General features: G+C 36.3%; 1 protein-coding gene across 1 annotated transcript in view; it reads right to left on the bottom strand.

Moving 5' to 3' along the window:
- Positions 1 to 8764: 8764 nt before the first annotated feature.
- Positions 8765 to 14593, bottom strand: part of RSPO3 (R-spondin 3) — a 101739-nt gene continuing 95910 nt past the window's right edge. Inside the window, exon 5 of the mRNA XM_053709130.1 lies at positions 8765 to 11246. Within this exon, the coding sequence (XP_053565105.1) occupies positions 11111 to 11246 (136 nt within the window). The 3' untranslated portion in view covers positions 8765 to 11110. The remainder of the gene's footprint in view (positions 11247 to 14593) is intronic.

Below are 14593 nucleotides of genomic sequence, written 5' to 3' on the forward strand. Positions count from 1 at the left end.
CAGACACAGCCCTAAGCACACACAGTGAATATCTTTAAGCCTTATATACAGTGCTCATACATCAGCCTCTTGTGTCTAGACATTCTATTCGCCTGAGGCAAATATGCGTGCACACTATATATGCATAAGCCCCAAGCTCGCACACAGTTGGTACAAATTAGCACCCACCAGACAGTGTATACAAAAAAGCACAGTAACTTTCTATAACCACCTTGCACGTAAGGTTGTAGCTAAGTCCATTGGTCCTGATGATAGGTGACAGGCAGACTCCATTTGGGGCTCCGGACATATAATCTGACGGGTCAGTGTGAGACCCGAAACAGGAACTAGACTGAGATACGATGAGAGACGATCAGGTGCAGCCACGCTCATCACATGGATAACTACACCAAAAACAAAACACATGTCCACCTCGTATTGTTGTCTGGCTATAACCACGCTCTCCCTTATAGAGCTCCAGTTTCACTGCAGATCACGCCCTACAGTACAAGTGACCACGTCCATTTGTTGGAGCTTTCCCGCCTACAAGCTCTCTCAGCTACACACACACAATGTAGTTAAAAAAGAAAAAAACTATTTTGGTTTCGTTTTGGTTTTCGGCCAGGGGCATCCTGGATTTTCGGTATCGGTTTCGGTCCAAAATTTTCATTTCGGTGCATCCCTAGTTTGAACACTGCTGATTTGCATTCTCAATTCCTTGGATATCTTTTTATATCCCTTTCCTGTTTTATACAGTTCAACTACCTTTTCCCGCAGATCCTTTGACAATACTTTTGCTTTCCCCATGACTCAGAATCCAAAATCGTCAGTGCAGCACTGGATGAAAGATGCAAGGGTCTGCCAGGAGTCCATAAACTCATTGACCTTTTATACACACACACAAATTACAAGCAAACAGATCACAGGTGAGGATGGTTACCTTTAATAGCCATTCAAACCCCTTTGTGTCAACTTGTGTGCATGTTATCAGGCCAAAATCACCAGGGTATGTACACTTTTGATCACGGTCATTTGGGTAGTTTCTGTTGTCATTATGATTTAAAAAGAGTAAACACAGCTGATTGATAATAAATGGTTTCAGCCAAACACTAACCATGAGTGAAAGAAAAGTTTTTGTGTTATCATTCATATTCTCTGAAAAATGGCCAAGAAATCATAAATTTTGCCAGGGTATGTAAACTTATGAGCACAACTGTATATGTCTATATACAGTTGTAATCAAAATTATTCAACCCCCATTGCAAATCAGGTTTATTGTCAAAATTTACAGACTTTCAGCTGTTTGCAATAAACAAATCAAACGAAAACATTTGAAATTGCTCAACACAACGAATGCTTCAAGTGGTTTCCCTTAAATTCAACTGAAAATGCAACTTTTAATGAATTCTGCAGTTTCAAAATTATTTAACCTCCTAAATAGAGTCCCTCACAACAGCACACGTTTGCAAAACAAGTCTTGTCTCAAGCACACCTAATGTAACTAATCAAGGGCTTCATTAGTTGCACCAAGTGTGCTTGAGCTAGAACACTAGAACACATAAAGGGATAGTAAATACCAAAATGTTTATTGTTTAAAAGATAGATAATCCCTTTATTTATCATTTCCCAGATTTGCACAACCAACACTGTTAAAGAAATATACTTTTTATCTCTGTAAGTATCTAAGCTTCTGCTGACTGCCTCCTTATATCAGATCTTTTGAGAGACTTGCATTTCAGGCAATTAGTGCTGACTATTAAATAACGTGCGTGAGCTCAGTGTTGTCTACATGAAACACATGAATTAACACCCTCTAGCTTTGAAAAACTGTGAAATGCAGAGTTGGCCTTCAAGGACTTAGAAATTAGCATATGAGCCTACCTATGTTTAGCTTTCAATTAAGAATAACAAGAGAACAAAGCAAATATGATGATAAAAGTAAAAAAGAAAGTTGTTTAAAATTACATGCACTATCTAAATCATGAAAGTTTAATTTGGGCTTTAATATCCCTTTAACTCCTTAAGGACCGGGCATTTCAGACAAAAACTTCCCTAAAAGACCAGAGCATTTTTTAGCATTTTTGCCATCACTACATTTAAACATTTTATATTTACCTATCAAAACTATATATTTTTTTTTTAGCAGACAACCCAAAGTATTGATTAAGGCCAATTTTGCTATATTTCATGCCACCATCTTACCGCCAAATGCGATCAAATAAAAAAAAAACGTTAACTTTTTCACAATTTTAGGTGGTTTCTCGCTGAAATTATTTACAATCAGCTTGTGCAATTATGGCACAAATGGTTGTAAATGCTTATCTGGGATCCCCTTTGTTCAGAAATAGCAGACATATATGCTTTGGCATTGCTTTTTAGTAAATAGAAGGCTGCTAAATGCCACTGCGCACAACACTTGTATTATGCCCAGCAGTGAAGGGGTTAATTAGGTAGCTTTTAGGGTTAATTTTAGCTTTAGTGTAGAGATCAGCCTCCCACCTGACACATCCCACCCCTGATCCCTCCCTGACAAACAGCTCTATTCCTTCCCCCACCTTACAATTGTCACCAGTATGAAAATAAAAGCCTTTTTTTAAAAAATATATTTGCTGCAGTGTGCGTTTCCCCCTAACCCTCCAACCTCCCTGATCCCCGCCAAAAAAGCTCTCTAACCCTCCCCCCTCTACCTATTTGCCACCATCTTAGGTACTGGCAGCTGTCTGCCAGTACCCAGTTTGCTGCAAAATTGTCCAATTTATTCTGTAGTGTAGCTGCCCCCCTCCCCCTCCCAGATCCCTTTCTGTTAATGGATCCCACATGGGATCGCCCTCATTGCCCCTACTTCCTCCTCCCTCCTTCACCCTCAATGACGCAGTTTTTTTTTTTGGGGCTTTCCTGTAGCGTGCCCGAGCTGTCCCACCCCCTCCCGCCCTCCTCCCGCCTCCTCCAGCAATGGGCCGCCTCCCTCATTACACTCCCACCCACCAACGATTGGCACCACCGCTGTGCAATGCAGAGATGTCCACTCTGCATCGACAACTCTGCAAATCTATTTCTGCAGTGCCCCACTCATGGGACATGCAGAAATAGCACAATCTCGCTATTTTGAGCAAGAACACGGCAGAGAGAAGCCCAGGACTGCAGCGATGTACAGGGTATGTCACTAGTCCTTAAGGGCATAACGACCAGTGAATCTGTTGAGATGCCAGTGGGGGACCAATCAAAACGTTTATAAAGATATTCGTCATTTGAAAACAAATTTTTTTTTTACACAGGCTGAGTTATGGCATGAGAAGATATTGGTATAAAAGGTAGATTCCTAGGTTTAATAGTAAAGATGTAAATAAATGATGACAGAAAGTCTAACTAAATTTCGATGTTATTTACGATGCTGCATAGTGGTGCGTTATAGTTAACTTTTCCTTTTAACATGGTGGTGACTCGGTGATGCTCTGGGGCTGCTTTGCATCCTCTGGCACTGGAAACCTGCAGCGTGTGGAAGGCAAGATGGATTCATTGAAGTATCAGTAAATCCTAGGAAAAAATGTCACGCCATCTGTGGGGAAGCTGAAGCTTGGGCATCATTGGACCTTCCAACAGGAAAATGATCCCAAGCATATCTCAAATTCCACCAAGGCTTGGTTGCAGAAGAAGTCCTGGAAGATACTACAGTGGCCATCACAGTCACCTGACTTACAGTGGGTATTGAAAAGAATCACCCCCCTTGAAAATAATCACAGTGTGTTGCTTTGCAGCCTGAAATAAAGACAGACATAATTTTGTTTATCCAGCTGCAACTTATAACATCCAAGTGAAAGATATAACATTAACATGTCAGGCAAAAATAAAGACAATTCAAGAACAGAATCACTGAGTTGCAAAAAGGATCACCCACTCCTAAAATTACTTGTAAACTCAATCAGGTGTAGCTAATCACTTTCTCAATGGCACACACAAAGCCATTTGACCTTCAACTGTGATCATCTGTGGGCATATTGATTAGCTCAGCATGAAAAGAGGTTTATTTTACAACATGACAATGACCCAAAGCACACAGCAAAAATGACCACACAGTGGTTGAAGGAGATAAAGGTGAATGTCCTTGCAAGGCCTAGTCAGAGCCCAGACATAAACCATATTGAATATCTGTGGCATGACTTGAAGATTGCAGTCCACCACAAACGTTCACCATCAAATGTAACGTCTGGATGTGCAACGTTAGTAGAGACATATCCCAACAGACTAAAGGCTGTAATTAAAGCAAAAGGTGGTTCAACAAAATACTGTTACAAGGGGTTGATCCTTTTTCCAACTCAGTGATTTTTTCAATACCCACTGTAAACCCCATAAAAAAAACTTTGGTGGGATTTGAAGAAGGCGGTTGCAGCACCCAAATCCAAGAATATTACTGAGCTGGAGGCCATTGCCCATGAGGAATGGACTAAGATTCCTCAGGAACGCTGCCCGAAGCTGGTGTCTGGCTATGCATTTCATTTGCAGCAGGTCATAAAACCAAAAGCGTGCTTTACTAAGTACTAAAGATGCTTGCCATGAAGTGGTTGAATAATTTTTACACTGTAGAATTCATTAAAAGTTGCATTTTAAGTTGAATATGGGGAAACCACTTGAAGCATTTGTTGTGTTAAGCTATTTCAATTGATTTTATTTAATTTCTTCATTCCAAACAACTGAAAGTCTGTATATTTTGACAATAAACCTGATTTGCAATGGGGGTTGAATAATTTTGATTACATCTGTATGTATACATATGTATTTATAAGTGTATATATGTGTTTACAGGCATATATACATACATAAATACATATGTACACATATATAGAAGTGCATTGGAGCCCTTTGCAGTTAAGTAGATGAAAACATGTAAAAGCATATTTATGCAATATTCAAATTTAATACAGTGTTATACTGTGTATTTACTGCAAATATTTCACATTCCAATGTTCTGCATCTAGCAGAATACGTTCTAAGCATTTTTAAATAGATATGCCTATATATATCTGCAAATATCTTGATATATAGGTATAGATATATATATATATTGTACCAAAAAAACATCAGATATATGTAGAAATGTTTATTTATGAATAAATAGAACATATTCTTGTATGTGAAGAGCATTGGAATGTGAAATATTCATATTTTCATGTCGGGTTAGCGCACATGAGAATATGTGATCAGGTTTGCCCAAGAGTGGGGTGTTTTTTCCTCCATTGACTTCTATTGGGAATGCGTGTGCAATATTCTAACATTTGCATTTTTTGCACGTCAGGTTAGCGCATGAGCAAAAACAGTTCACTTTCAACTCATACTACGAGCGCAACCCGATGAGCTCAAAATGCCTACTTCTAGAGCAGTTAACGCCCGAGTGGAAGAATTAATTACCGCCCCACTTGTAATCTAACACAAAATCTGTAAAACCCTATTATATGTATAGAACTACACCATCTCTGCACACACTGTACCTTGCACAGATGATCCCTGTATAGCAGCAGCAGACAGGCATTGATCGCTACTATGCCCTGTTATAGTATATAAATACAGAGGCGTAACTAGAAACCACAGGGCCCAGGTGCAAGAATCTAAGAAGGGCCCCCCCAACAAAAAAAAAAGTGAATTTGATACATATCTTTTTTTTTTTTTTTAACATTTAACACAGAAAACAAATGTGAATCAGATTACATGTCTGCAAAAGGAGGTACCCTGTGCCCACAGTCTGTGAGATGGTCTGACCCCCAATTACTGTATATAGTGACACTATTTAACCCACCAGTACTGTATATAGTGGGTCAGTGACACAGTCTGTAATCTGCTGGTGAGATGACTGGCCTGACCCTACCCGCCCCAGTACTTTATAAAGTGACCACAGTAGTCTGTGACATGGTCCAGCCCCCTGTACTGTATATAGTGGTACAGTATAGACTGACACTGTTTACCCCCCCATGCTGCAATAACAAGGTCTGTAATTTGCTGGTTCCACAAACATACACACACACACACACACATGCATAAATACACACACAGTCACATACACACATAAACATAAACACCAATGGATAAAACAGAAAGACTAACCCCTGTAGTCAGAGACACTAGTGAAGAATCATATCACACTCACATGATATCAGTGCAGGCAGTAGCAGGTCAATGTTTTTTTTTCAAGCTGGGTCCCCACCCTAGGGGGTCCAGTCGCAATTGCGACCTCTGCACCCCCTGTATTTGGAACAGATGGACTATCACTTCCTGCTGTTACTTGGCTGTGAACTGCTGCTGTAAACTGTGATGCACAACAGTGACCCCTGTTGGGTTAGAAAAGTAACTGCAGCTGCTTTTGTGAAAAGTGAAGTTGGTTCTTATCATTTACACACTAGGAAAAGAAACAAGAAACCCATTTGGGACTGTCCCTAAGAGAAAAAAATATATAATTTGAGACACACTGCTCAAATGAAGGACTGTCACTAAAAAATAGGGACATTTGATCACCTTAACATTTTACTACAACAGCAATGGAAGCTAGACCCTAGGTAGTAGATCTTATACTGAAATGCTCTAAACTTTAAAAACCATACTAGTTTGTATAAAAGTTAGAATATTAGACATCTGTTAAATATGTTCTTGGTTAAAATACCTTAAAAGGACAGTAAACACCAAAAATGTTATTGTTTAAAAAGATAGATAATCCCTTTATTTACCATTCCCCAGTTTTGCATAACCAACATATTAATATACTTTTTACCTCTGTGATCTTCTGCAGACAGCCTCCTTATCTCAGTTTCATTTCAGGCAATTAGTGTTGACTCTTAAATAACTCCATGATCGTAAGCACATTGTTATCTATATGGCACATATGAACTAAAGTCCAATAGTTGTGAAAAACTGTGAAAAAACTGTCAAATACATTCAGATAAGAGACAGCCTTCAAGGGCTTAGAAATTAGCATATGAGCCTACCAAGGTTTAGCGTTCATCTAAGCATACCAAGAGAACAAAGAAAATTTGATGATAAAAGTAAATTGGAAAGTTGTTTAAAATGAAATGCCCTATCTGAATCATGAAAGTTTAATTTGGACTTTACTGTCCCTTTAAACACCTTGGCTGCAGCACATTATGTAGCAGTATAGTGCAACAATGGGGTTAAAGTGAAGGTAAAGTTGCAGCTCTCGGATCATTCATATATGTAGCCTATGCGCTAATATATGAAGTCGCTAATTTTTAATAAAAAAAAAAAATAATTGTAAAATTATATTTTTAATATATTACTTTTGCAATTGACAGTGCCATTGCTCCACCCTCGATTGACTTCCTGGTCAGTGCTCTATCCCATGTAGAAAGCGGCCCCACCCGCTTTCTACGTAAGCAGCCAGGCTCACTCCCTATTAACTAAGATGTGAGCATTGTGTTGAGCATGCGCTGTAGATAGAGGGGGCGGTTTGTCTACACTCGTGGCTGCCTAACGGCCAGGATGTCAATTGGATGCTGGCGTTTACGTCACCATAACAAAATATGTGACACAGAGCCCGGCATTCCGCTGGACTCTAGGATTTAAGTTATGCAGTGTCATTATATTGTTTAATAATCAAAATAAAAAAAATATGAATTAAACTTATGTTTATTTTTATTGATCTGTCAAATCCTTCTTTTCATATGGCGCAACTTTACCTTCACTTTAAGTTAATGATTACGTAAAAACTCTTTTTCAAAAAATAGGAAAATATATGTCAAAAACATAAAGGGACAAGTACAGAAAATACAATAATGTGTTTGAGTATTTTATTATTGCACTATTGATTGCATATAATTTTGTTATACCTTATGAAAAGGGATTAAACACAACATAAATAAGTTAAAGGGACAGTCTACACTAATATTGCTATTGTTTAAAAAGATAGATAATGCCTTTACTACCCATTCCCCAGCGTTGCACAACCAACATTGTTATATTAATATACTTTATAACATTTAAACCTCTAAATTTCTGCCGGTTTCAAAGCCACTATAGACAACCTCTTAATCACATGCTTTTGTATTTGCTTTTCACAACAGGAGACTGATAGTTCATGTGGGCCATATAGATAATATTGTGTGTTCACAACCGAGAAGTTATTTAAGAGTTAGCACAACACAATACTAAATGCAAGTCAATAGATAATAAATAGTCACCATCTTGTGATCAGGGAGCTGTCATAAGATGCTTAGATACAACGTAATCACAGAGGTAAAACGTATATTAATATAACTGTGTTGGTTATGCAAAACTGGGGAATGGTAAATAAAGGGGTTATATATCTTTTAAAACAATACAAATTCTATTGTAGACGGTCCATTTAAACTCCAGAGCAGCAATGCATTGCTGGGACCTGGCTTTACACATCTGGTAAACCAATGACAAGAGGAATATGTGCGTATCAACCTATCGCCAGCTAGCTTTCAGTAGCGCCTTCCTGCATGCTTACTCCTTAACCTGCCTACGTATGCTTTCCATATAACAAAGAATACCAAGACAGAAAAGTGTCTTAAAATGACATGCTTTATCTGAATCAAGAAAGTTTAATTATCACTTCAGTGTCCCTTCAAGTTACTTCTTCTTTTCAAACAAAGGCATAAAGTAAAGACTTACTAATTTTACAAAATATTTTATTCAAAAGACTATTTATGGGGTATTGCAGATCCTTAGTTAAATGTGTGTGGGTGCATGTGTATGTAACCTTGCTTTTTTTTTGCTTGAAACAGTAGTTTTTATTTTGAAAAAAATGATATCAAATGACAGCTTTTTCAATAAGTATATTTATTGGCATCTCGTTTCAATAGATACACATCATTATTGAAGTTGCATGCCCCTTTTCATCTATGCTCCTTGACAAGCACATTGTAAAACAAAGAAAATATGTTTTTCTTCTGCAGATAGTATAGTTGGGGAAAAAAAAGAATCAATTCTCCCATGAGCAATCACTTCTTTTTCTCTCTATCATTTTTCCTTGGTAGTGGCTGCAGCAAGTTTCAGCAACGCTTTGAAGACACTACCAAGCAAAAAAAATCCAAAAAAAAATCTGGGTAAGTGAAAATCTATTAACATTCAAACACATGATAGGTATAGCTGTAAAATTAAAGCAGAGGGGAAGAACATGCTGCCCTACACAAGAAGCAATTATTTCTGGCACACCAAGTCCATCTGGAACTCATTCTCATCCCAATGTTCAATACATTAAACAGTGTTTCTAGCTGCACATGATAACACTTCCTTTGTGATCTATTCCAAAGTTGTATAGACAGAACCACTGTAAGCATTTTATCATTACCAACTGCTGCTTTAATTCTATGTGTACATAATATTATATTTATTCACTGTATTAGTAATGTTTGACATTTTACATACAGTATATGCCAATGCTGACAGCACTGTAAATTAACAGATTATAGGTGACTAATGAATGGGTTATTTACATTCCGACTGTCAAATATATATCAGCATGTAAAGGGGGGGGGGGTACAACTTGTCTGATATTTTATCTGCACAGACTATTCTTTTAAGCAAAAAATCCAAATACCAGGAAAGTATAAGACGCCAGAGAGGAGAGTCTATGTCACCCATGGAAGAAGTTGGGGTGGTCTAGTGCCACAAGTTGGTGCAGTCAGGGGTGTAGTTGGGGGTCCCAAGGTCAGAGTTGGTGTGAGCACGGCAGAGCAGCCAGGGTGGCAGGAACAGATTAGTTGTTGGGTTTGGTAGGGTGATTTGAAGCAGAGTTGGGGCATTTCATGGGTGTATTTGGGGGTTTGAAGCACCCCATTGGTGTGGTTGAGACTTTTGGGGCAAATTTGGGGCTCTTATGATTGGGCAGAGTTGGGGTACTCTGTGGGTGTACTTGGGATGTTTTGATGGCTGGTAATTTCTTCTAACAACCATAGTATTGAAATTATGTTTTCAATGCTAAATTAATAGGGAACACAATATTTTTTTTCTTTTTTTTTTCCTCCAAATTATAAATTTGTGAAGTTTATCTTTGCAGAATTTTTAAAATGAAAATGGACACCCTCTTAAGGATTTTGCTCAGAACACAGTTGCTTACTTCTTCACTGCTTGAAATTGCCTGGCATTATAGACACTCTGTGTATAGATTCTATACCAGTTAACAAGCTTATCACATCTTTTATCTACAAAAAATACAAATATATTTTAATGGTGAATTTTGTATGAAATATATTGTTAAGCTTTTTAAGCAAAATATAACCTACCCCTAAAAAAAAATGTTTGCATTTGACATAGAAAGACAATACCAGTGAAAAAAATACATCATGTAGATAGTGCTATGTTTAAACATTTTATAACATTGAGCAGCTTTGCTTTTATGTTAATGATGAAATATGTGCATTAATTATATGAGTGAGCACTAACCCTCCAGCATTACCTATGTATGATATTATAGGGGCTATAGAAGCTTCAACAACCCATAGATATTATTGAGTTCATTCTACTGTAATTCTGCCCTCTAAATCAATTTACAGTGGAAATCAATAACAGACATTAATTTGGAAAAACAAAATCATATTCTACAGCTGAGTGAGGTAACCATTATTTTACAGGGTATCACATTCCTATGTCCTTGGCAATGTGTACCGCTTGTAAATTATTTTTATAATATAACCACAGAATGCGTTATAGGAAACTGTGCTGTTGACTTCAACATCTAAATTGCCTATAACTCAGAAAACCAGCTTCAAAAATACTGTACAAAAATGGAAACAATTGCTTGTTCACGTGCCATCCATAATAATGATATATCGTCTATACTATTAGATACAAAATGTCTTTACTGATGCACAGAAGCATACAAGCCTAAAGCATCCATGGCGCACTTTCAGCATTATTATTATATATATATTTTTAATTCCTGGCTCCCACTTAATTCCTTTTATTCTGCATTTCCACATGAAGACAGTGGGAGGCATGGAATGTTGTTCTTAGCGCTCTTCTATAGGAGAAAAGTCCATTCCATTTGGAAGTTCAGTCAAATGGGGATGTGATCATAGCAGCATCAGAAGCCTATCACAAGTGTGTGGCCTTTAATGTCCATAACAGTGCACAAAGACTTCATTACATCTTCTGCACATTCATTCACCTAGGCTGTGATATCTCTTTGAGTTCCCTCTCCTCGCTGATTTCGCTCTTGTTTTCTCTGCCTTTGTTTTTTCGGTGCATCTCCGTCTTTTTTTCTCTGCTTAGTCTTTTTCGTTTCTTCTTTCTTCCCTTTTTGCCTAAAAGAAAAGAAAAAAAAAAGATGGTTATGTAAATTTTTCATTTTGCATCAAAACAGTTTCAAGTTACAAAAATAATTAAAAAAAATCACAAAATAAATACACTTTATCTTTTTTACTTAAAGGGACATTAATTATACACTAGATTTTTCTATGCATAAATGTTTTGTAGATGATCCATTTATATAGCCCATCTGGGTGTGTTTTTTGTAAAAATGTATAGTTTTGCTTATTTTTAAATAACTTTGTGCTGATTTTCAGACTCCTAACCAAGCCCCAACGTTTTAGATGAATACTGATGTATACAGACTTCAGATTGCTTCTGTTTGTATAATGGGTCTTTTCATATGCAGGGGGGGTTCTCCTATCAGCCCCTTTCAGTGGGTGTCCCAGGCCTATCTCATTAACAGTGTTAAATTGGGAGCTTCTAAGTAAGTTTTTAAAAGGTTTTATACTGGATTTTTATATCAGTATCTGTGCATCTTATTCTTTATTGTAGTGTCTATTACATGCAGTTAAATGAAAATTGGTGTATACTGTCCCTTTAACAATATGTAAAATCTAGAGAAAACATTTTTTTTTTCTTTGCTTATGCTGAAGTCCCTTAACCTGAATTAGCCAGTTTGGCAGAGATGCATCTGAGGGCTCAATATCATATGTTTTTGTTTCTTGGATTTCTTTATGGAAGTCATCCAGATATTTAGAGTTTGACATTGTTCTCTTAATGATAGCCTAACATCTTACAGCTGTGAGCCACTCTCACCCAAAAACATAAAAATCAGAACATGCTGAAGATGCACATGTTTTTTCTCAATTGCTGATTCATTTTTCCTCAAGGTAGATCAATCATCAGTGTCAAAATGTTGTAAACTTCTGCCATTTATAATTTGGATTTTAAAAAAAAATGAACAAAATGTGATTGTAGACATAGATCCATTGATATACTGGGTATTATGATATTAAAAGTGCAACCTATTTAATATCCCTTTAAGTTTGTTAAAGTTGTAGCAAAATAAGACAGTTATTTCTAACCAAAGATTATATCCCATGGGTAAGAAATGTTTTGTGAAAAATGGATCATTTGGTTTTCATTAAATAACAGAATTAGGGTGTGAATTCTGTTTCCAATTAAAAATAAAAGGTCAATTTATACTAATATGTTTCTGGTATTTGGATATGTTTGGAAAGAATATAGCAACTAATAGAATTCTGCTAACAAATGATATTTTGTTGAACTTTATAATTCAAATATCAGTCAAAAAAAAATAAAAAAAATCCCTTTACATTAAAGTGAATGTAAATGTTGATGCTATAGTGCCCGGTTTTTAAAAATTTGATTAAAAACAGGAGCACTTTAATTCACCAAAATTTTCATTTCACTCGTGTTGTGAAAAAATACTTACCTTTTAATCTTGACAGACGCTCCAGCTTCCTCTGACCGTCGCAAAGCCTCTTACTGGGTCTAAAATGAGGAATCCGGCTTCCTCCAATCACAGCATTGAATCAGACACTGATTCCCCCAGGGGGGGGGGGGGGGGGGGCCGTGATTGGAGGATGACCGATCCATAATTTCTGAAGTCAGAAATGGCTTGCGACGACTGGGGGAAGCTGGAGCGACTGTCAAGTTTAAAAGGTAAGTATTTTCACAAAATGAGTAAAATGTAAATTTTGATGAATTAAAGTGCCCGTTTTTAATAAAAAATTTAAAAATCGGACACTTTAGCATCAAAATTTACTTTAAAGCCAGAGTTTAATTTCTCAATCAAACACAGAAAATAAGGGAAATTCCTGTTGTCAGTATTACCTAAAAGATATATCAAAGAGAAAAAAGTTATAATGTGTTAAAACGTTTTATTATTGTATTTAACTATGTGTTTAACCTATGCAACGTCACTTAAAATTCCAAAGCAGCAATGCAGGATTTGCAATTAGCTGAAGATATCTGATAAGCCAATTTTTTGAGGTAAGGTGGAGTTTAAATATTTCTTTAAAAGGATCAGAAAATGTTTACTTTTTCATATTTGAATGGGAACTAAAACCCTAACATTTTAACATTAAATTTATCTAATTTGTGTTATTATTATTATTATTATTATTATTATTATAAGATATATGGTAAATAAAAACGATCCTAACCTTGTGGATGCATCATGTTGGAACACAATATAATGAAGGGAGGGTGTTCACTTTCCCTATATAAGAAAATCAGCTAAACACTTTATCTGCATGAGCTATCAATCTTTCTTAGGTTTCAGGTGTTTTGTGTGAGTCCTGATTCATTAATTTGGTATTTTAGAACACCAAACATGATCATAAAAATATCACAAGTTAGCTATAACCTTCTAAAAGTAGCCTATTACATTAAATAATCCACTTTAGATCACTTTAAAATCATCTTAAAATGTGTGACTTTAGATCACTATTCTGTACAAATTTTTACAAATTCTTTCTTATATCACTAGAAATAAACTAGAATTAGCTTGCTTGCTTGATTGCTTGATACCTGGTCTTTTATTTATTTTTTTGCACATTTAAACACAATACTGATATAAAGCCATACTGCTGGCTCTTTTGCTCCAAAACCAATAAGCATTTTTTTTCAAAATAATCCCCACAATGAGTTTGTCTAACTCTCTCTCTCTCTCTCTCTCTCTGTTTAAAATTTGATTCTTCATGTTAGCTATGTCTGCCTATCCCCTCTCTTTTCCTAATTTTTGCACTCTAATTTAAATAGACTTGTAGGATTTTTTATTTTTTCTTTATCACAATTAGTGCAAATATATATGTTGCTACTTTTTCTGTGCAGGGTGCTTGTGTGACATAATTTGCTATCATTCACATTTGAATATAATGCACTGACCTGCTAAGACCATAAAAAAGAAATGTAATTTTGTTGTTAAAAAAAAAAAACACTTAAAAAAACACAATTTCATTGTTTATATCTTAGCAAGAGCCTGGGCATCAAGTCAACATACATTATTTCTTATTATATATTATTATATTATTTTAGGGCCTCAGAAGCATTGATTTAACACTAAGATGTAAAAACAGTTCAAACAACCTTCCAACTGGAAACCGCTACAGTTATAAAAGACTATGCACCATCATTCTAGAACCACACGGTCCATATGAAACACACAGTAAAAATTCTACCCAAGATTGTAAAACTGTAACTCCCCTTTTCTTGCCCCTGTTACATTGCTTTCCACATAAATTCTGAGGGGAATAGTTTTTTTTATATAGAATCCTTAATCAAACTAAATGAGAAACATTGCCCTAGATTTAATAAACTCTTCCTGTCTGTTAGCAGCACTGAGACCTCACAGTGCCTACAGAATTCATAAAAG

Source organism: Bombina bombina, chromosome 4 (genome assembly GCF_027579735.1).
Source record: "Bombina bombina isolate aBomBom1 chromosome 4, aBomBom1.pri, whole genome shotgun sequence".
In the NCBI taxonomy this organism is placed as follows: Eukaryota; Metazoa; Chordata; class Amphibia; order Anura; family Bombinatoridae; genus Bombina; species Bombina bombina.